Genomic DNA, 22,680 nt, shown 5'->3' with positions numbered 1-22,680 from the left:
AGAGCAGTTCAAGGAGAAATAATATTCCATTCGGAGGGGTTCCCATGCAGGCAGAGGACCCAGTGTGAGCAGTTTGTAGCGGGTTGGATAATAAAAAATCCTCAACCCAAAGATCTCTCTAATTTTTTCTCAGTGGAGAGGGCACATAAAAGTGCCAACCTGAACTATCATTGCCCACCTTTTTAATAACCATGATCGCAATGCCATACAACAATCAGCAGAAAACATGCCCCAATCCAAGATGGCAACTCCACAATTCTACTCTTCCCAGAATTCACAGTGGTAGTAAAGAAGCAGCTGAATAGTTCTGATGTAGTTAAGATGGTTCTCTGTGAAAAAGGCATACAGTATTTTTGATTTTCCGTGTCCAATGGTAAATAGTGTCTGAAAGAAAGAGATGGCATTTATCAACACCTGAAGAAGAATGGGAGTGAAGCTGGTGCCCAATATCTAGAACCATGAAAGAACATGGATGGTTTTGCACAGTACGAAAGAAGGCAAGCATATCAGTGAAACAGAAGTTGAGTGCCTTCCTCATACTCAGGAATATAAAGCACAGGTAGGTGACTTGAAAAATATTACAATTTACACAAAAGGCTCAGTAAACCCTTTGATTATTCCTCCTTATGTATACAAGAGGTTTAACAATGTTGGCCTTTGCGCTCTTAGACAAACCGGAAAATTAGAGCTATTAAATTAGAGGAAATAGAATCTTTGTAGCCTATTTGTGTAACAATTCACACAGTGCAGCACAGCAGGTCACTTTGCTGCTTTGCACTGTGTGACAGGGAAAGGGCAGGAATGCAATGTATTTAAGGCAGTAAGGCGCATTCCTGTGCTGGAGCCCTTTTGGCGGCCTAGCGCCAACGCAGACACCCTTACACAATGGGGCAAGGGTGCCTGTGTTGAATGCAGGATTGTTTTTGCAGAGGAAGGGGGACCTTACTGCACATAAAGAATCCTGAGAGGCATATTCCTCTTCCTACGTGTGCAGCAAAATGCAGCACATATACAAAGAGGAAGTAATGAGGAGATATAAAGATATTTATCCTTGCTACATCTCTCTGGGGAAGGTATATCTTTTTGTCGCATTCCCCGATCTACTAGTTCCGGTAAATCTGGGAATGCATCAAAAACATGGGAGTTGCATGGGAACACCCACGAAACGCCCAAAGAAAGCTTTCACAGGGCAAAGTAGGGCAACCCAGCGATTTCTGCTGCGTTGCCTTACTCCACATTTATGGAGCCATTTACAGCCACGCAAAGACGTCATAAATCTTACTTAAGGTTTGCGACGAGCATGTACCATGTTTCGTAGTGCAAACACGACACACAAAAACATTATTAATAGGCCGCTTTGTTCTTTATGGTCTGGCAAAATGATTATTTAAGGGGAATTAGTGGTATGACTCCTTGGGCATGGCAAGGGGAAGGAGAATCCTACCTTCTCCATCTGTAGACCACTCCTGCTCCCTTCACTGGTGGTGTAAATGAAAAGATGATTCCAAAACAGGTTAGCTGCTTATTTAGTGTTGGGTCAAGGTGACATGGCACAACATGTATTAGGATTTGGTCAGTGCTTAGCCCATGGTGCGATTGTGTGGGATGGGGGAAAGTGGAGTTGTTTGCTATAGTTTCACTGTTCGGCATGAAGATGTAATAGTAGAAGAATTAGGAACAAAGTGAAGGAGAAGCATGCTGTGGGAAACTGAAGTACATAAGTATTAAACCCACACGACAAGGTCCCTTAAGTGTATTACCTGGACCACAAATTAGTGGACAACAGTATAAAAAATTGTGCTGTCTATCAAATCAGAGAGCTGGAATAATATACTTACAAGCGACATAGCTCAGAGGAAACTACTGCCACTGTATAGGTGATGTGGGAATATATACTACTTTGCCACTCAGACATTTCAGAATTCAGTGGTGTAGAAACTATGATCCATACATTCACAACTTTCACAACAGAAGAGGTGTGGACAGACAGTGGGGGCACTATGCAGTAGCCTTGGGAACATAAGAGAGTGAACAAAAATTACCAGTCAACGTCTATATTGCATATGCCACCTGGGTTACAATCCTTATTGCTGCAGATGCTAGACGGACTCCTACTAACGCTCCCATAGGCCTTGCTGATGACAGGAAAGGATTTTAATTTTATTATGAATGATTCCCTTGTACGATCAGGGATTAGGAAGACTGATAGAAAGGTCAACATGGGTCATAAACACACTGTTGCTTTGACAAAGAAGCAAATAACTTCTACTCAGCAATAAATCATTAGTTTACCAGATGGACACAGGCATACAGAGTCAACTATTACACTGTTACCCAGTGCAAGGAATATAAGACTACTCAGATGGTGGTGATGGCAATAGATCCACGCAGTAGGAAAGGGATTGGACTGGCATATGGATGGCTTAAACGCAGAAAGATGGTGGAAGCATGGTCACTAGCCACTGTCAATTAGTTTAAAGAAAATATAGGGTCAGTCAGAAATGCATTAAGTGAATGACAGGCCACTAAGACGATCATACAAGATACTATAGTTTTTCTTTCTGCCACGTCCCACTGAGATGCACCTAAGAGGTGTATAGCTCTTATTTGACAGGCATAAGCTTGAAAAGAAAAGCACACAAAATCCCACCGACCACACTGTACGATTACTAAAGATCAAAAGAGATCAATATACAATCCAGCTCACACTGCTTAGGCAAATAAAAAAGATTATATGGAGTGGGCAAGGGAAGAAGAATTAAGACAAATAGCAGAGGTAAAAAACCGAAGAAGGGGTTAGGGTGACAGTAGCTGAATCAGTTGCAGATACCATTTGCCAGTATTTTTAAAAACTTTGCGAAGCAGACTGCCTGATGCAGCAATTAAATTCAGAACATAAACTAATGCTGGAAGGAGGAACTAGTGCAGAGGAAATTAAAACTGCAATGTCTCCACTAATAAGCAAGAAAAACGATTGAGCTAGATGGAAAACAGTGTCCAACCAATGTCTGGCATATATGTAACATCTAAGAAAGACAAGGGTTTAACCAAAATATTTGAAAACTGCCTCCATATCAGTGATCTATAAAACTGGAAAAACAAAAAACAAATACTCTTTCTACTGGCCAATCATGAGGCTAAAATATTGGCCTCCATACTAGTATAAAAGAATATTCTTGATTATGCAAACTCTAATTCAGGCTTCTACAACCACTAGCATGTGATCTGCTGGAAGCTCCCTAGCTACCTGTGAGTAGCTCTTAAGTGTGCAGTCAAGTCTACTAGACACCCTTGCTTACTTGAAATATTATATTTATTCCAAAATTGAAAAGCATTTAATTGAGATGAAAATGTGAGTATTTTCAGATATCATAAACGGATGCTTGGACAATAATGGTTTAATTTCGAAAATATGTTTAAAATTTTTTTTTTAGTGATAAATCATGTGGAGTGAAGGACCATTATTACTAATATTATTACCTTTTTGGCAGGTGCATTGCCGCTATGGGCCTTCTGTATTACCCACGAAGAGTCATTCCACATTGAGAAAGTCTTTTTTACTTCACTGCTAGCAACCATTCCTGATGAACTGAGGTGATCACTGCCTGAAATATTGCATAAGGTGACCACTAATGTAATCTTGCCAAATGTGGTCACAATTGCAACTCTAACAATATTAGTAGCTCGGATGATTTTTATTGAATATAACTAGCTCATGGTAGAGAAAAGTTTGGAGACCCCTGCTCTAATTCAATTGGACAAATGTGATAACCGGCTGAATATACATAAACTACATAATAATATATCACTCTGTAGTAGAGCTGAAAAGCCGACTGCACTGACATCGCTAGATGCAAAGCTTTTAACTCCGTTGAATGGTGCATCATGGTTCTCTTATTAGAAAATATGTGATTCAGACAACACTTTGTATCATGGATACGGTTGCTGTATGCAGCCCTATTGGCCAAAGTAAGGGTAACTGGCACCCAACCTAAAACCTTATGAGTAAAGGAAAAGCCCATGGCATGCACGGCCAAGGGCCATACGGGTGTGGGTTTGGGTGCCTGTGCTGTTAGAAGCAGTGACAGGTCATGCAGCCAGTACCTTACAGGCCACAAAAGAAGACGTTATCTAATCAGAAGCATGAAACTTTAATAGCTTCTGAGGCCTCAACCGTCATTGGGTCATCGGACTGTCCCACACCTACGCTCCAGTGTGCAATATGACGTAGTTACCCTCCAGGCAGACCACGTAAAAAAAAAAAAAAAAAAAAAAAGGAAGAGTAAGATTAAACAAACAATACACGCACATAATGTATGTGTCTGGAACCTCATGACACAACGGGATGGCACTCCTTTTACACAGATATTTGCCTTTCATATTAACAGATCTTAGGACAGACAAGGAGGGTAGATATCTCTTGGTTAGTGGACTACTGTTGGGGAAGGAACTTGCTATAGCAATGCTATATGCCCGAACACTGACCAAGATAACTTTCTGTGTGGAGTAGTGGATGTCTTAGTGGAGTTCGCAGAAGGAGATATTCTCCTGAAGGGAATCTTGGTATAGAACCCAACATTGAGTAGAATAGTGACAAACACATGCACAGTTTTCCAAAACACTTAAAACTAATCTTCAAGAACTTGGGACTGTGATGTCTGGAGGAAACAACACAATCGCAACAAGATATTATATTATTCTCACATGTCCAATTGACATATGCCAGGACTGAGACTGACTACATCATGGTTAATAATCCATTGCACTCTTTGTTCTCCTGCTCAGTTATGGGACAATAGTGCTTTTTGACCATGCCATTGAATTGTCCTGGGGAGAGCAACCAAAACGAAACAGCTGGTGGATGCTTCATCACTCCTTACTCACACACTCAAATTGAAGACTATTTTAAGATAAATGATATGCAAGCGGTCTCAATATCAACCATATGAGATGCATTCAAGGCTGATGTGTGGAGTACATGCATTACAAAAGTCTTTTACATCAAAAAGCTGAGACATCAGTACAGGGAAAACCTAGGAAAAGAGCTCAAAGTAATAAAGTCAAAGTAATAGAGTGGAAATATAGAGAGACTCTCTCCCACAGCCTATTAGGAGAGATTAACTCCGTGAGGGGTCAACTACATATTTTAGATACCACTAAGGCAGAGCTATTGCTAATGTGCCTCTAACATCTCTACTATTTACAGGGCAACAATTGAGAAATCTATTTAGCAAAGCAGATTTGTATTAAACAGGAACAGGTATTTGGAAAGGATTACTAAGTGAATGGAAACAACGACAAATTTAAGGCTTTTCACAAATATTATGCTGCACTTTATACCGCAGAACACTCACTAGTAACTGCAGAATGAATACTTGGCTTTTTATCATCTCGCCAGAGTTATGGCCACCTAGGGTTCAGATCTGGAGAACACAATCTAAGAAGATGAAGTTAAAACTGTTATAAAACCGCTATAAAACTACAAAAACCTAACAAGATACGCCCAGCCCAAAAGGGTTTTGAGGAGCGTATACAAGGCATTCCTGAGCACACTAATACCTATACTAACACGCTTATACAATTCCTTCTTGACAATGGGAGGTGTTACTCTCACAGTGGCCCATGCCACCATTTCACTAATATACAGAAAGGCCAAGGTCCGGGGGCAATGTTTTTTCAACTGATCGACTAAATGTCGATGTCAAAATCTTCACCAAAATCCTGGCCCAGCTTCCAGAGAATATCCTCCAAGCACTTATACATCCATATCAATCAAGTTTCCTAACAGAAAATGGTGGCTTTGTTAAATACAGAAAAATGCATTTGACCATGCCGACTGGTGCTTCATGAGAGTAAACCCATGGTGGCAGCGATGTTGGGGCCAAAGTTTATAACAATGACAGGACACTGAGCACTTTGTTTCAGACTGATCATAAACGACGGATCTCTGACCCGTTTTGCTTGGAGAGGAGAATTTGCCAGGGCTGCCAACTTTCTCCACTCTTATTGGCCCTTAGTATCAAACCTCTGGCCATTCATATCAGGAATGACGGGGAGGAATTTGAGTGAGAAGAGCACAAGATTACCCCCCTTGCTCATGATGTGCTTTTAACATTGGTGGATCCAGTCAGATCATTCCCCAGAATACAACACCACTTAACACTATATGAGAAGGTGGCAGGCATCACATTTAACACAACTAAAATCGGAAACCCTAAACTTTACCCTTCCACAAACAATGACAGATGAGATTGCAGGAACATTCCAATTTCTGATTGGCTATAGGAGGAATTACTTATCTAGGGATAAAACTGACACCAGAGGTTGTAGATTTATATAAAGAGAATCTGTTACAACCCTTGGTGGAAATATAAGGGGACCTAAAAAGACAGGAAGACTTACCTGGGTAGAATTATTACCATCAAAATGAATGCTTTATATCTTTCAAGCCCTACTGATACCGATACCAATAACTTTCTATGCCCCCCTTAATAGTATGATTCTGAAATACATTTGGGGAGGGAAGAGACCTAGAGAAGCATATAAAGTCCTTTGCCGACTAAGGGAGAAACGGCCGTACACTGCATCCAAATTAAGAGCTGTAGCAGATTGATGCTTGTGGGACTCCAAACAAATATGGGTACACATGGACAGGGTAATTATGGGTCTTTCAGTGTGGAAACTCAGAATAGACAAACCTCCCTCAAAGTTTAATTTAGTACACCTAACAGGACAACAGTTTGGGACAAGGTAAACAAACATTTGAAGCCGAATACCTATCCTCCCTCCATACTTCCATACACTATTATCTTGTGTTCTCCCCAGTATTACAACCGGACCCATTTGATACCTAACAAGATGGTGACTGTTGTATGTTAAGTGATATGTTCACTAAGGGAGTCGGGTCTTACAGCCCCCAAATAAGGATGCAAACACTCACCCACAGAGAACTTTTTTCATAGAGCCCTGGGAGGCAAGGGAAATATATCTGCACTGTATCAGTTATTATTAAACGCAACATTGGAGACTAACCACCTCTATAATGACCAATGGAACTTACTAATTGGCACTGAGCTTACAGAGATACAGTAGGCACAGATCTGGAGAAGCTTCAACAAAGCAACACAAAGTATTCTAGGAAAGGAGGCACATTAAAAATGTCTTTTTGATTGGTATATGTACCTTACCAAATTATATACATTTTAATTTATAGCTGGCACACTCTGCTGGAGAGACTGCGGCCTAATGTGCGAGCTGGCACATATTTGGTGAGAGTGTCTAAATGTTCAACTCTTTTGGGGAGAGGTTTTTGCAAGTATGAGGAAAATACAGGCTACTCCCTCCCACAGTCATTCATGTTTTTAGTCTCAGGAGCACACATTACTGACGTGCACTACCAATCCAGTGGTGACAAAATCTTAATTTGGTATAGTTTGGGCAGCAAAAACTACAGTGACAGCATTTTGGCAAAAGAATGAGCCTCCATATATTGCCATTGGTGGACGAGACTTTGGGACATTAGGGGATTTAAAAGCTGGCCTGTAATATGTCCAAAGAGGGCAAAGACTTTGATTCAATGTGGGATCTTCTTTCACAATTCTGACAATTTGGGAGCCATCGACCCTCCACGGCGGCTGGCCCCCAAATTGTTTGGAGTAGAGATATAGTGATTTACTTTGGCACTGTGCAACGCAGGGCATATTTCTTGTATACGCACATTAGGTAATGTGTACTTTTAATACGGGTAGATGTAGGACGGTTTAACTATCGAATGTAAACCGCTATGGCTGATCATGGAGGCTCTAACAGTCATCTCAACTACAGGGAAGGAGGGGTAAAGCTAAAGAGTCTGCGAGATCACCATAGGCAAAACTGTACTGATAATTATAATGGAATTTCAAAAGATGCGTCAGAAATGTGCATGTATTAATACTGTGTCATCAGCTGGATATGCCAAAAACCATTGACCTCAAATATAATAGAAAGGTTTTGGTTAAAAAAAATTATGGACGACTGCAAGCATGAAAGGCCACATGGTTTTATGACAACTAAAGACAGTGAACACCGTTTTATCAGCGTTTAGGTTGAAATTATTATAGGACATACATTCTGAAACTTTTCCTAGGAAGTTTGTAAAACCTCTTGCAATTGGTGAATGTCTGAAGCAGGCTGAGTTTCAGCAACCGATTGCATGTTAGATGTGTAGGTAAAAAAGCCAGAGCCATATTTTTTTATGAGGCAGGCAAGGGAGATGATACAAAAGGTCAAGCAGTGTATAACTGCGAGGGGCCCTGGGGATTGCCTCAAAAATAGGGTGGTAAGCAGGCCCAAAATTGGTAAATTGCACAGTTTATTCTCAGTCTGCAAGAAAAGAGGTGAACAACTGAAGGGCAGCACCACCAACCCTCTTTTACCACAAAGGAGCTATGAGGATGAGATAGGAGCTTTGGCTAATGCAGTGCAGAGATCCTGGACGATCCATGCATGATCTGGTTGGAAGTCAAACTGAGCTGAATCGAAGTAGGAGTTATTTCTCACAAAAACAAAAAAGGGTGCAGTGCTACATGTTGACCAAAGATTCAGTAAATTTGGCCATAAATGGACATCCCATTGTCCTTTTGTTGTGATAAATCGTAAGGTCTGCAGTGTAATTATTTAATAAGGGGGACACCATTGCTTTTTTCCACATTTACTTGCTACTTTGACCGCAGCTATAAGAGGAGAGTTCAGTAACAAAACAAAACGCTTCTTAAGTGGACTGAGAGTCTATAATGTATGTTCAGGGTGAAAAGAGGTTATAAAAATGATGTGCATTTAGAATAGGTGTCACTGTTGATCATGCTGAATCTTGTTCTAATGCAAAAAGAACAATTGATGGACAGAATGCAGAACAATGCCATACATTCACCCCAGTACAGAAATCTGGGCCTAAATCCATCGTTTTTTTGCTTACCGTGCCATTCCAGTTTTTACCCAGCCATATACAATTGAGTCTTAACCCTGCGCCCAATGGGAACAGTCCAGCCCAAACTGCCAGGCCAATTCCTCCCTGGACTGGAAACAAGCGTCCTAGGACCGGTTTCGGGGTTTCACCCCTTATCACCCAGGATAGCTTGACTCCAGTGGCATGGAAAGCTCGGGACCCACATCTGGGCATATCCGTCACACTCGGGGTGACAAATTTAAAAAAAACAAGCATTTGCACTGCAATAGGTCTCGCATCGAGACACATTTGAGCAACAGAAAGTGCAAATAAAATAGTGTGTTTATCTAGCTCCTGAAAAGTAAGAAAAAGCAACTGTAACGTATAAATCAATTTGGCAAAAGTAGAAAAAAAGCGAGAATTATTGGAGGAGTAATTTGCTTATAGATGTATGCATTGTATTGCATTTAATATGTAATAGAAATAGAAGACTTAATAAACAGAACAGTGCATGTAAATGTTGTGGTGGTGAGTGATGCTGTTGTGTTGCAGAGTTAATATGTTGTTGTGCTGCTCACAAAGCAGGAAACTAATGATGAACACGGCAGGGCGCCAGCGAGTGCAAAAGCCCAATTAACAAAATGTAATAACAGACACAACCTAAGTAAACACCAGAACCAATAAATCGGACATTCAGACCTACAATATCTGAAAGCAAAGCTTTTAACATTGATACTGACACACTAAGCAGGAAATGAATGAACGCGGCATGGCGCCAATGTGGAAAAAGGTCAGGCTGTTTAAGACAACTGCCAAAGCCTAATGAACAAGTTACTTACCTTCGGTAACGCTTTTACTGGTAGCTTACGGGTTTACCCAATGCACTCAAGCAACAGTAACACATATATTATGTTAGCAAATATCTCTAAAGTACAGTGCAACAAAACAACAGAAGTCAATCAGATGCTCCAGAGGGAGAGTAGTCCGTAGGAGTCCTTTATTATGTCGATTAGCCAGCCGACACGTGTTTCATCGCTATTTGCGAATCCTCAGGGCTATAATGGCTGTATCTAAACCAAAAGGTTGCACTGCTGGTGATACTTCCGACCCAGCTGGGCCCGTGACCGTAGGTTTAGTGAAGAGGCAGAGTCAATAGATTGGTTCCAAAACAGTATAAAGAAATAATATGGGTGGAGTCCCGAAATAGTAATCAAAACGTATTGGGTGATTGCGTGGTCTTGGACTGCAGTGTAGGAATCCAAGAGTTTCTGGGTGGGTTAAGTGGTTGAACACCCCCCACGATGCGTAGTCGGGTACGACTCCTAAGCAAATGACGACAGAGACTCCGTGTAACGGAGACCTGGTCGCGGTGTGTTCTCGCCGGGACGTGTTCCTGTTTGGTAAGTAACTTGTTCTTCTGATAGATACATCTGCCTTGTGGATTCCTCACCTTGTGAATAGAGTCCCACAGCAGTCCCCACTCCCGGCGGAGGGTGTCCACTCTGCTATACCAGGAAATCTTGGAGGACAGAGCGCGCAAAGTGGCCGTCCCTCCTCACCTCAGCATCCAAGCAGTAGTGCTTCGCAAAAGTGTGGAGGGAGGCCCATGTCGCGGCCCTGCAAATGTCCTCAACAGGAACACCTCTAGACAATGCAGATGTTGCAGACTTCGCTCTAGTTGAATGAGCTCTAATACCCTCAGGAGGGTCCTTACCCGCCAGAGAGTAGCAAATCTTGATGCACAGGATAATCCACCTGGAAAGTGTGCGCTTGTGCACCGCTCTGCCCTTCTTGCAGCCAGCAAAACCCATGAAGAGCTGATCCTCAACAAGATAGTCTTTAGTCCTATCAAGATAGAAACTAACTGCTCTCTTCGGGTCCAAGCGATGAAGCCTCTCCTCCTCCTTGGAAGGGTGTGGGGGAGGATAAAAGGTAGGAAGGGTAATGAATTGTCCTAGATGGAAGGGAGTTACCACCTTAGGCAGAAAAGCAGCCCTGGTCCTGAGAACCATTCTTTCAGCATGAATGGACAAGAACGGGGGCTTGGAACTAAGAGCCTGAAGCTCACTTACCCTCCTTGCTGAGGTAATTGCAACCAAGAAGACCGTTTTAAAAGAAAGAAGCCTCATGGGACACTTGTGCAAGGGTTCAAACGGAGAACCCATCAAATAAGTTAGCACAAGATTCAAGTCCCAATGAGGAACAACAAATGGAGAAGGAAGGAACTTATTAGTGAGACCCTTCAAAAATCTTAACACAACTGGAGACTTAAAAAGAGAGGGCTGATCCGGCAAACAGAGAAAAGCCGACAAGGCCGAAAGATACCCCTTGACCGTAGCAACAGCAAATCCTTGCCGTGCTAGAGAAAGAGCAAACTGCAAAATGTCAGACAAATGAGCCTTCAAAGGGTCAACATCCCTCTCCCTGCACCAAGAGACAAACTTAGACCACCTATACCAATAGACGGACTTGGTGGAGTCACGCCTGGCAGCAAGAATAACATCCACCAGGCATGAAGGTGTAATGTCTGGAGGTGGGGGTGAAGAACTTGCCCCTCCATCTGAGAGAGGAGGTCTGCCCTGAGAGGAAGACGGAGCGGCGGGTGAGAGGAGAGGTGGAGAAGGTCCGAGTACCACACCCTTCTTGGCCAATCCGGGGCGACCAATATGACTTGGGCCCGGTCCTGGCGAATCTTCCTCAGAACACGAGGAATCAAGGGTATGGGGGGAAACGCGTAAAGGAGCTGATCTCCCCAACTCAACTGAAACGCGTTCCCCAATGCTCCTTGCATCGGATACTGGAGACTGCAGAATGACGGGCAGTGAGCATTCTCGCAAGTGGCAAAAAGGTCCACCCGAGGAGTCCCCCACATCTGAAAGATGTCGTGAACAACCTCCGGGTGAAGCCTCCACTCGTGGTCGGCAGAGAACTGCCGACTGAGAACGTCTGCACGAACGTTCAGTACTCAGGCCAGATGATTTGCAATCAGACAAATCTGATGGTCCTGAACCCAGGACCAGAGACGCAGAGCCTCTCTGCAGAGACACTGCGATCCTACTCCTCCCTGCTTGTTGATGTACCACATCACGGTCGTGTTGTCCGTAAGGACCTGAACTGACTGACCGCGAAGGGAAGGGAGGAAGGCCTTGAGCGCCAGACGTATCGCCCGCAACTCTAGAAGGTTGATGTGAAGCAACCTTTCCTCCGGAGACCAAAGACCCTTGACCTCCAGATCCCCCAGATGAGCACCCCACCCTAGAGTGGATGCATCCGTTATCACCGTGGCCACCGATGGAGGTAGTTGAAAAGGCTTTCCTTGTGACAGATTGCCTTCCACGCTCCACCAAGACAGATCCGCTGCAGCTTCTCCGGAGATCCTCACAGACTCCCCGAGATCTCCGTTGTGCTGATACCACTGCCTGCGGAGACACCACTGAAGTGCCCTCATGTGCCAGCGTGCATGGTTGACCAACAGAATGCAAGAAGCCATCAGACCGAGCAGGCGAATGACCTTCAGGACTGGAACAACCGCTCCATTGTAGAATAAAGGAATAATTTCCTGAATGTTGCGAATCCTTTGAGGTGGAGGGAATGCACGACATACAGTAGTGTCCAGTACCGCACCTATGAACAGGTTGCGCTGGGAGGGCACCAGGTGAGATTTGGGCACGTTTATCGAAAAACCCACTCTGTACAACAGCTGCGATGTCTCTTGCAGGTGATGAAGCACCTTCTCGGGCGACTCTGCCTTGATCAGCCAGTCGTCCAGATAGGGGAACACAGGAATCCCCGACCTTCTGAGATGCGCAGCCACCACCGCCATCACCTTGGTGAAAACTCGAGGCACAGTAGTAAGTCCAAACGGGAGGACCGCAAACTGGTAGTGCTGCGATCCTACCGTAAAACGGAGATACTTCCTGTGCGACTTCAGGATTGGGATGTGAAAATACGCATCCTGCAAGTCGATCGACATGATCCAGTCTTCTTCCAACAGCGCTTGAAGAACCTGCGCAAGTGTGAGCATTTTGAACTTCTCCTGTTTGAGGTAGAGATTCAAAATCCTGAGGTCCAGGATTGGACGCAACCTGCCATCCTTCTTGGGGATCAAGAAATACCGGGAGTAGCACCCCTGACCCCTCTCCTGCTCCGGGACCACCTCTATCGCACCTTTTCTGAACAGTCAGGACTTCTTCCTGCAGGAGAAGCAGGTGGTCCTCTGAACAATAACCTTGGCAAGGAGGGTAATTGGGAGGGAACTCCTGGAAAGGAAGTGCATACCCATTTTCTACGAGATTGAGAACCCAAAGATCTGATGTAACCGATTCCCAATCCCGTAGAAAATGAGTAAGCCGACCCCCTACCAGACCCGCATGATACAGAATGGCGGATCTAGGGCTGCTTTGCTGTTGAGGGAGGGGGTTGATTATTAGAGGATGTGGAGGAGGAGGAGGCCTGGCGTCCATGAGCACGGCCCCTTTGTTTTCCTCTGTATGTCTTATAGAAAGGGTTTTGTCGCTGCTGCTGACCTTGGTTATAGGAACGAAAAGTGGATCTGCCAAATCCCCTAAACTTCCTAGTAGCAGAACCCCTTGCCTGAAGGCCCAAAGACCTCGCCGTTGCCCGGCTGTCTTTAAACCTCTCCAAGGCCACATCCGCCTTCTTACCAAAGAGGCCTGTCCCGTCAAATGGCAAGTCCATTAGGGTAGATTGTACATCAGCCGAAAAATCAGAAGATTTTAGCCAAGCGGCCCTTCTGGTTGCAACAGTAGAGCCCATAATTCTGGCAACAGAGTCTGCTGTGTCCATGCCACTCTGTATCACCATACGGGCTGCAGCCTGAGTATCGGAGACCACTTCATTAAAGTTCTTTCTATCATCTTCTGGAAGCTTAGATGACAATTGTTTCACAGAGTCCATCAATGCATGAACATATCTCCCTAACAGGCAAGTAGCATTAGTAGATTTTAGAGCCATGCCACTCGAGGAGAAAATCTTTTTCGCAGACTGGTCCAATTTTTTAGAGTCCTTGTCTGCCGGCACCTGAGGAAATGAACCTGCAGACCTGTTAGAACAAGCGGCCTGCACCACCAGACTCTCCGGAGAAGGATGAGAAGAAAGAAATTCAGGGTCACCAGGCGCCACCCTGTAACGCCTTGCTACCGACCTGGAAACCGCAGGAGCATTCAAAGGCCTCTTCCAGACCTCCTTTATAGGCTCAGTCAAAGCGTCAGTGAATGGAAGAGTAGGCTCTATTATAGAAGAAGGCGAATGCAAAACCTCCGTGAGGATGTTGGGCTTGTACTCAACAGAAGGCAAAGTCAGACCGAGCAAATCCGCAGCCTTCCTAATCACGACATGATAGGGTGCCACGTCCTTAGATGGTGCATCCGAAACAGATGGCAAACCCCACTCAGGAGAAAGTTCCAGGCCACTAGCGATATGGAGGTCCTCAAAACAATCCCCTTGTTCTAGAAGCTCTCCTTCCTCAACTTCTGAATCTACGTACTCCTTTTCCTCCAAGAGGCGCTGAGCTCTGCGTCTCGACCATTCCATGCGAACCGAAGTCGACGGATCCGGTAAAGACTCCGACGGAGCCGGAACCGGCGTCGAACGAGGAGCCGAGGTAACTGGAGGACAGGAGGCACCACGATCCGAATCACGAGGCCGCATGCGAAGTCGACGACCTCGGCGGCGCCGTACCGAGCCAAGGAGCACAAGGCGTCGGCATGAACGGCATAAAGGGGGCCGGAGCGTAAGCCTGAGGTACGCCCAAATTAAAAGACAATGGACCCATGGGACCAACAGGTGCGCCAGTGGGGTACATAGCCCTCGCATAAACACCAAACATGGCATTTAGGAATTGCGATGGGTCCTGTCCCGGACCAGGAAAGGGAGGGTACGAACCTAACGGCCGCTCCGAAGAAGGCTGCTCCGGCAAAGGTTCACCCTGACCCTCTTGACTTTCAGGTTCCTCCTCCGGAGTCAGAGCCAGAGGTACCTCTTCTTCTTCATGCTCCGAAGAATGGTGCGATTCCAGATCCGGTTCCTGCTCCTGAACCGGGGAACCTCCACGAGATTGCACTGGAGATGGAGACACGAAGTCCTTATGATGTCTACGAGACTTCTTCTTCGAATCCGAAGACTCCTTGCCAGAGTGATGTTTTGAGCGATGCTTACTCCTCTTGTGCTTCTTCCTCGAGGAGCTCGAAGCATGACCCAAAGCCGACTTGGATCCAGACCTCGACCTCTCTCTGGATCTTGACCTCGCTCTGGACCTCGACCTCGACCGCAACTTTTGCCTCGACTTCGAGCACCTGGACGCCGACCTCGAAGACCTTCCAGCTTCTCTTTCTTTCACCTTTGCAAGTAGAAGCTTCGCCTCCCGCTCTCGTAAGGCCTTGGGGTTCATCCTTAAGCAGGAACGACAGTTCTTAACATCATGGTCCGACCCAAGACACCACAGACAAACATCATGCGGATCGGTGATCGACATCATTCGGGTACACGAACCACACTGCTTGAACCCCGTCTTCCTCGATGACATCCTCGACGAAGAAGAAACACTCAATAGAGAAACAGTAACACAAAATAGTAACAAGATACTCAAAGTATCGCAGAAGATCCCAGAAACCGTTAGCGTCGACGACGCGGAAAAAAGGGAACTGACGTCATCACGCCGACGTGGGCCTTATGAGGAGTCGGTGACGTCAGACGGAGTCGCGCGCAATGCCGTGCTCCTATGACGTCGTCCACGCTGGCGTGCTACAAAGAATTTTCCGAACGTTGCTGGCGCAAGGGGGATATTCACAAGGTGAGGAATCCACAAGGCAGATGCATCTATCAGAAAAACAGATTGCAATACGAGAGACGAGCAAAGTAAACAGCATTGGCATATAAATTGTATATGAAGGCCAAGTATATTTGGAGACAGATTATATTGCACAGAAAACTCTAACATTTGTAGGGCTTTACAAGTGACACGACAGATGGGCTGTTTAGTCCTGAGAATAGGTAGATACATGTACTGCTGTCGGCACCTTTTGATATCACGTGGCATCTCCGTAACATCGCTAATGTGGTGCGCGGTCTTGGAAACCTTGTTATGGGTGTTGGCGCCGTGTGTGTCACCTCCGTTTAATGTAGTCACCCTCACTCTCACTGCTAAGGAAGGTGCAAGGTCTAGCGCAAGGAAGCCTAGACATCCAGGCGCCCACTAAGTGGTGTTAGGGAGCAAGGGTCCTGTATCTCAGTTAGCAGTTATAAGCATGCTGGGACTTGTAGTTGCACTTGTGTCACAAGTGGCTGCCTACTCATATCAGCATGCCTAGCGCTACTGATTACTCAAGACTGGCCTACCCCGCCCCTCCCCTGTGGAACACGAAGGTGCACACAAGCCTCTAACTGGCCTCCTGGTTCATGATCTATATGATATTAAGCACTGAAAAACAGCACAGCCATCTCCAGCAAACACTGCACGCTCGCCCATAGCTCAGCTGCGTAATCCACCTGCGACAGAGTATGTGCCGGTTTCCGAACAGTCTTCTTCAGCGCCTCACAACAGCCAACAGTAAGTGCCATATTCTAATTTATAGATTGTACCAGGCTCAAGCGAACTGCAGGAAGTCCTCGTGGATCTGGGGGTAAACCCTGACTGCAGCTAATGGCACAAAAACAACCATTAGGCAGCGACTGCGTACCTCCTCCTGTGGCTTAGTAGCGACTCGCTAACTTGTACTGACCCCTCCCCCACCCCCAACCAAATGGTACTGTTGCTATCGACATAAGAGGGTTAAACATGCATTAGTGCGCGATCAAATGAAAATCAATGCATCTCTGTTGTACGTGCATTCGCCATCCGAGCTATTACACCAAAGCCACCTTGAAAGAGAGTCAAGAAGCAGCGTCATCGGCGCACATCTGTTAGGCAATCAGGCCGCTAAAGCCTTCCTGAACGTAGGAAGATTCTCCTGCTTGGTAATCAAGGCTTTAAGTTGGTTCCGCGCACCAGCAATGTTTTGAAACGGGGCCGCGAAACGGACCCGATTCGGGCTCTTATTTTTCTAGACTGCAGTGGCAGCAGGCACATCAGCATGCAAGTACTCACACTGCTCACTTCTCAGTACTGGACAAAATAAGGCATGACGGCAAGCCAAGTGAGCGTTGTAGGGGAAGCAAAACCTTCCAAACAGTAAATGTTTCTCTGTATTTCCCCTATTTTGTTTAAATGGCGCCTGGGTTCCCACACGGTTGTTTAGCAGCCCTTCACAAATGCCGATGATGAACTAATTACCGCGGGCAGCCAAAAGACATGCTTTCCCCTAAATTTCCTTTGTCTGCCTAGCTCACCGACCCTGATTTGCCAACTCTATCCCTCGTACACATTCGCCAAGTGACACGACAGACGGGATGCTTAGTATTGGAAGTAGGTAGATACATGTACTCCTGCCGGCACCTTTTGATGACATGTGGCATCTCTGCAACTTGGCTAATGGGGTGCACGGCACTCTACTCATGAAGCTTTAGTCTTCTTTGTGGGTCCAATATGTATTTTTACATTTGATGTAATTAAATTGCAGTTTAGTTCCCTGTGCGCGATGTTAACACTAATTCAATTGCAGTGTAGTTTTCTGTGCGTGTGCCGCGGTTTATTATATAAATACTTATTTTCTTATGAAGCATTGCTCTTCTTTGTGGGTCCAATATGTGTTTTTACATGCGAGGCGTGCCGCTGTTTATTATACAAATACTTACCTTATGCAGCATTGCTCTTCTTTGTGGGTCCAATATGTGTTTTTCTTTTACATGTGACACTATTCAATTGATTTTCACTTTCCTGTGCACGTGCCGCTTGACGCTTGCCCCAAACAACAAACTAAAGACACACGGCATTAGGCGCGTTCTCTACACCACAGCTGCAGCGCCCGGCAGTGTCTCAACACGTGATGCTAACGCGCCAGCTGAAGCGCGTGCTAGGAATGAAATCTATGACTTTATGATATAAATGACTGTTTATGATGGAAATACTTATTTTCGTATGACGCATTGGTCTTCTTTGTGGGTACAATATGTATTTTTACATTTCAGGCAATTCAATGCTAACGCGACAGCTGAAGCGCGTGCTAGGAATGAAATCTATGATTGTTTATGATATAAATGACTGTTTATGATAGAAATACTTATTTTCGTATGACGCATTGGTCTTCTTTGTGGGTCCAATATGTATTTTTACATTTCAGGCAATTCAATTTTTGTCCACTTTCCTGTGCGGGTGCCGCTGTTTATTATATAAATACTTCTTTTCTTATGAATCATTGCTCTTCTTTGTGGGTCCAATATGTGTTTTTACATGTGAGGGGTGCTGCTGTTTATTATACTAATACTTATTTTCTTATGCAGCATTGGTCTTCTTTGTGGGTCTAATATGTGTTTTTCTTTTACATGTGACGCTATTCAATTGATTTTCACTTTTCTGTGCGCGTTACGCTTGACGCTTGCCCCAAACAACAAACTAAAGACACACAGCATTAGGCGAGTTCTCTACACCACAGCTGCAGCGCCCGGCAGAGTCTCAAAACGTTAGGCTAACGCGCCAGCTGAAGCGCGTGCTAGGAATGAAATATAAACAAACACGTAAGTCATTAGGCGCGTTCTCTACACCAGAACTGCAGCGCACGGGAATGTCTCAACACGTAATGCTAGTGCGCAGGCTGAAGCGTGCTAGAGATGAAATCGCCTAAGAAATGCTCCTAACCACCCCCGCTCAGCCATTCCCAGGAAACCCACAACAATAGGTCTTTCGCTGGTGCAGTGCTACGCGCTGCTAACACCAGCGAGACCTAAAAAAACAATTAATGGACAGAATGCAGAACTAGGTCATACATTCACCCCAGTACAGAGATCTGGGCCTAAATCCATAGTTTTTTTTGCTCCCCACATCATTCTATTTTTGAAACCAGTCATATGCAAATCAGCCTTGACCCTGCGCCCAATGGGCCCAGTCCAGCCCAAACTGCCAGGTCAGGTGGAGTGGTGATTAAAAGAACGATGGATTAAACCCAGATCTTTGTTACTGGGGGTGAATGTTTGCATTGTTAAGCATTTCATCCATCATTTGTTTCTTTTGCTTTTGTTGCCCTGAGTGGGAAGGGTATGCCCAGGTATGGGACACGTGCTCACTGGATTCAAGCTAGCCTGGCTGATGAGGGGTGATGCCCCGAAACCATTCCCAGGATGCTTGTTTCTGGTCCAGGGAGGACCTGACCTAGCAGTTTGGGCTGGACTGTTCCCATGAGGCATAGGGTCAAGACTGATTTGCAAATGGCCGGGTCCAAACTGGGGTGGCGTGGCGAGCAAAAGAACAATAAATTAAACCCAGATCTTTGTGACTAGGGGTGAATGTTTGCATTGTTCAGCATTCCGCCCATCATTTGTTCCTGAAGCTTGTTCTAAAGCACCATTTGGTCTGTTTGCAAACAAGCTTTCAGTTTGTCAGTATACCAGGGCAGTACTGGGTGTGTCCTGGAATGGTGCATCTACAAACTGGAGATATGTCCAAAGCGGGGTGAATCCAATTGGAAAAGGAATTATCGAGCAGTTAGGTGTCAAATACTCTCGATAGACGTTTAGACAGGACGTCTGCAACATTGTTAATATTAACTGATAGCCAGTGTCTTATGAAGTTGGCAGGGGAAAGAGGCAAATGAGCCTTTGGTTTCTGTACAAATTGTAAAAAAATCACAAAGTGATCAGATAATTGGAGAGTGGTGAAAAAGTGATTTTTTAAGATGCTACTTTGAGCGTAGATGTGGTCAAGTGTACAAAGCACTTGTACAATTCTAAGGACTAAATATATATGTTCCTTGTGATGAGAATTCAGAGCAAGGGCTACAAAAATAAAGGCGCCACCATATCTGTGCTACTTAAACATAAAAAGGAACACATTTGCAGACATGTGGATCAGCAAGAAACTGGCCTGCTCTGATGTTCTAGATTGGTAGTAGTAAAAATAAATGAAGCATGACATTTTTTCTTAAATTTGGGACAATTATTGTTCAACAATTTCTCAAGGTATGACATATGTAACTTCAAAATAAAAAATCATAAAATTGTTGTGGCACTAAAATCACATTTGCATCACCTACCTCATCATTTTAGTTGCAACAGTTTTATCATGTCTTTTCAAAAAGGCCCGGAAAGGGGACATTGTTTCTCGACACTGAAAAGAAAAAGTCTGTGAGACAACTAAATAACTACAATTTACAAAACAATCAACATTTTGTTTCTTAATTCAAATATATACCGTGAGCTGATGAGCCTTGTCTTTGCATTAAAATAGGTTACAAACTCTTTGTTTTTTTGTCTTTTCAAATGGATCATTTTAGGAAACTGGAATGTATTTCTTAGGTTTCAATATCTAAATTATGATCATACCTAAAATTGAACTTTTCTTGCCTTAGATCTTTGGAACATAAATTAATCTATAAACACTCTGGCAGTGGCATCATTAATACTTCTTGAAATGGCTAAACATAATCATAAAGTCAGAGTGTAGTAATAATTAATCCACTGCATGGCGTTGACATTGAAAAAGCAGCAGTGAACCCATTAGTACTCGTATACAGATGTTCTAAAATGTTGCTATTCAATAGCCCTGAAGCCAATTTTCTTATACAGGGATACTGGATATTAGAATAGCTTTTGTAAGGTTGTCAAAAAAGGACATCGGAAAGAACCACTACAAGTTTAACTTCTGTTTTACAGTCTGGTGAAGACATATCTCTGTAATTTTCAGATTTATTTCATTTTTAACTTCATACTTGGTCTGATTTTTCCTTCACGAAAAAACATGCACACAACACAGCTGTTGAAAGAGAAAATTGGCTTGGGGCTTGATAAAATTCACAGATACATCGAACAGGTTGAGTGACCTCCTTTTATGAGATTACAATACACCTCCAAAGAGAAGAAACAACATGGACTGGAACAAGGAAAGGATCCGCTGTTTTATACGTAATCATCCAAGAAGACTATGACTTATTGTTAAAAACTGATCAATTTCTACGACTATTGATGAAATATCTAAGATATTTTAGGAAATTTCACAAGTCCACAAACTAAACTTGCAATTGAGTATGTTGGAATCATAGTGTAGTTCTGTACTGCAACAATGATAGTCTGAATAGAATGGCAATGGTTGATTTAAGCTGGGGTACATTTCTAGAGGTATGAGTCTATGCCATAACTGTAGGGCCTCGGAGAATCCTACATCAGAGTTCTGTGAAGTTCTGCTGTTTTGTGTTCTCACACAAGATATGTTAACAAAAGCATATGAAAATTGAGAAAAGTTGTTTTTCAATAACAAAACAAACCACTTGCAATCTCAGATTCAGTCTTGCACAGTTCATTACTAATGCAGCCTACGTTACTCTACAGTAAAGTTATAAAAAGGGTAGTACAATTTTTTAAAGGGCATACAATAAATGTAAACGTAAATGTGGGTGTCCTTGTAAAGCGCACTGCGACTCCATGGAGTATCCTGGCGCTGAAGACCGCTGGGGAACCCGTCCTGGTTTTCCCTGTGTGATGGTCCCTTTCTGGGTATCTCCAAGGTGAAACCAGGCATCCCCGGCGTCTGTGGGGGGCCGTTGTAGAGATGAGGCAAGCTTAATACCCAGAGTTCCAAGTGTGTTCCCTGGTTAGAGTAGGCACCGAGGCGAGAATTATCAAGTCCGTTTTTGACCTTGGTCCACGACCCTGCCGCGTTAGGAATTGAACCCTGGTCCCGGGCCGTTCTCTGCTTACGGGTCTGCCGCAATAGCAGCATAATATCCTACTTGCATTCTATCAGGCTACTCTCTTCAACCACAAGAAGTTTATTATAAAGACCAAAAGAAGGAGTGAGCTGGATGTCCAAAAATATACAATATTTTAGGAACTAAAATAAGATTACCAGTACATGTTCTCTCAAAGAGTAAACTTGAGTAGTGGATTCATCTCTCAACCTGTTAAGATAATCAAGCTAGGGGAGGATTTTATCTCCATGAGTGTACAGAATGCCAATCTGCATGTAGAAACTGCATTTCTAGACTAACTGTGCCACCACAACACCAAATACCTTCAAGACAAACTAAAAGGAAGCACAATATTAAACAATGTTCAGCATGGACAGTGTTCAATATTAAAGTTTATCTTCAATCCCAAATGTTGACCAACTGTTGTAAGGTTTGTCATTATTTAGGACAGACGACAATGAATTGACAGCTTTTGAAACTATTGATTGCTACTACCAGTTACAGAGCTTTCGCAAATAGATCCTGTGACAGCAGAATAACCTATTGCAGTGGGATGGGTAGGGAGAGGGCATCTCCAATGGCATGCAACCCCAAGTTGAGCATTTCGGTGCCCAAAAGAGCAATACAATTGGGTGTCAGCCCAGCCGTACAATGAATCATTGTAAACAGGTATTTTCGTCTACAGGAATCAAAAGTGTTTCCATTGACAAGGGTGAGAGCAATCTTTAAATTGGATTTTAGTGGTGCTGTGCCCTTAAATAGCCTGATGGAAATAAGCTGCATACAGCGACCAGGAACAAAATACAATTCATCTGAGTACTTCAAGTCTAGATATAAATATTTTAAAACAATACATGGGAGAATGTAATCTCACCATAAAGGTTCGCCACTTATTTTCTTATTGCAAGTAAGTCTGACATCAGAATTGCCATTAACAAGAAAAAAACATTGCTAATCGCCTGCAAG

The 22,680-nt window shown here is 44.0% G+C and overlaps 1 protein-coding gene across 1 annotated transcript in view; it reads right to left on the bottom strand.

Annotated features, from left to right (window-relative positions):
* The window catches only part of ECT2L (epithelial cell transforming 2 like), a 566,170-nt gene that overhangs the window by 80,879 nt on the left and 462,611 nt on the right, over nt 1-22,680 (bottom strand). The window contains exon 18 of the mRNA XM_086927539.1: nt 20,065-20,138. Within this exon, the coding sequence (XP_086783665.1) occupies nt 20,065-20,138 (74 nt within the window). The remainder of the gene's footprint in view (nt 1-20,064; nt 20,139-22,680) is intronic.

Source organism: Lissotriton vulgaris, chromosome 6 (genome assembly GCF_964263255.1).
Source record: "Lissotriton vulgaris chromosome 6, aLisVul1.2, whole genome shotgun sequence".
NCBI lineage: Eukaryota > Metazoa > Chordata > Amphibia > Caudata > Salamandridae > Lissotriton > Lissotriton vulgaris.
Note: the sequence above shows the minus strand (reverse complement) of the source record. Positions and strands in the feature narration are given on the sequence as shown.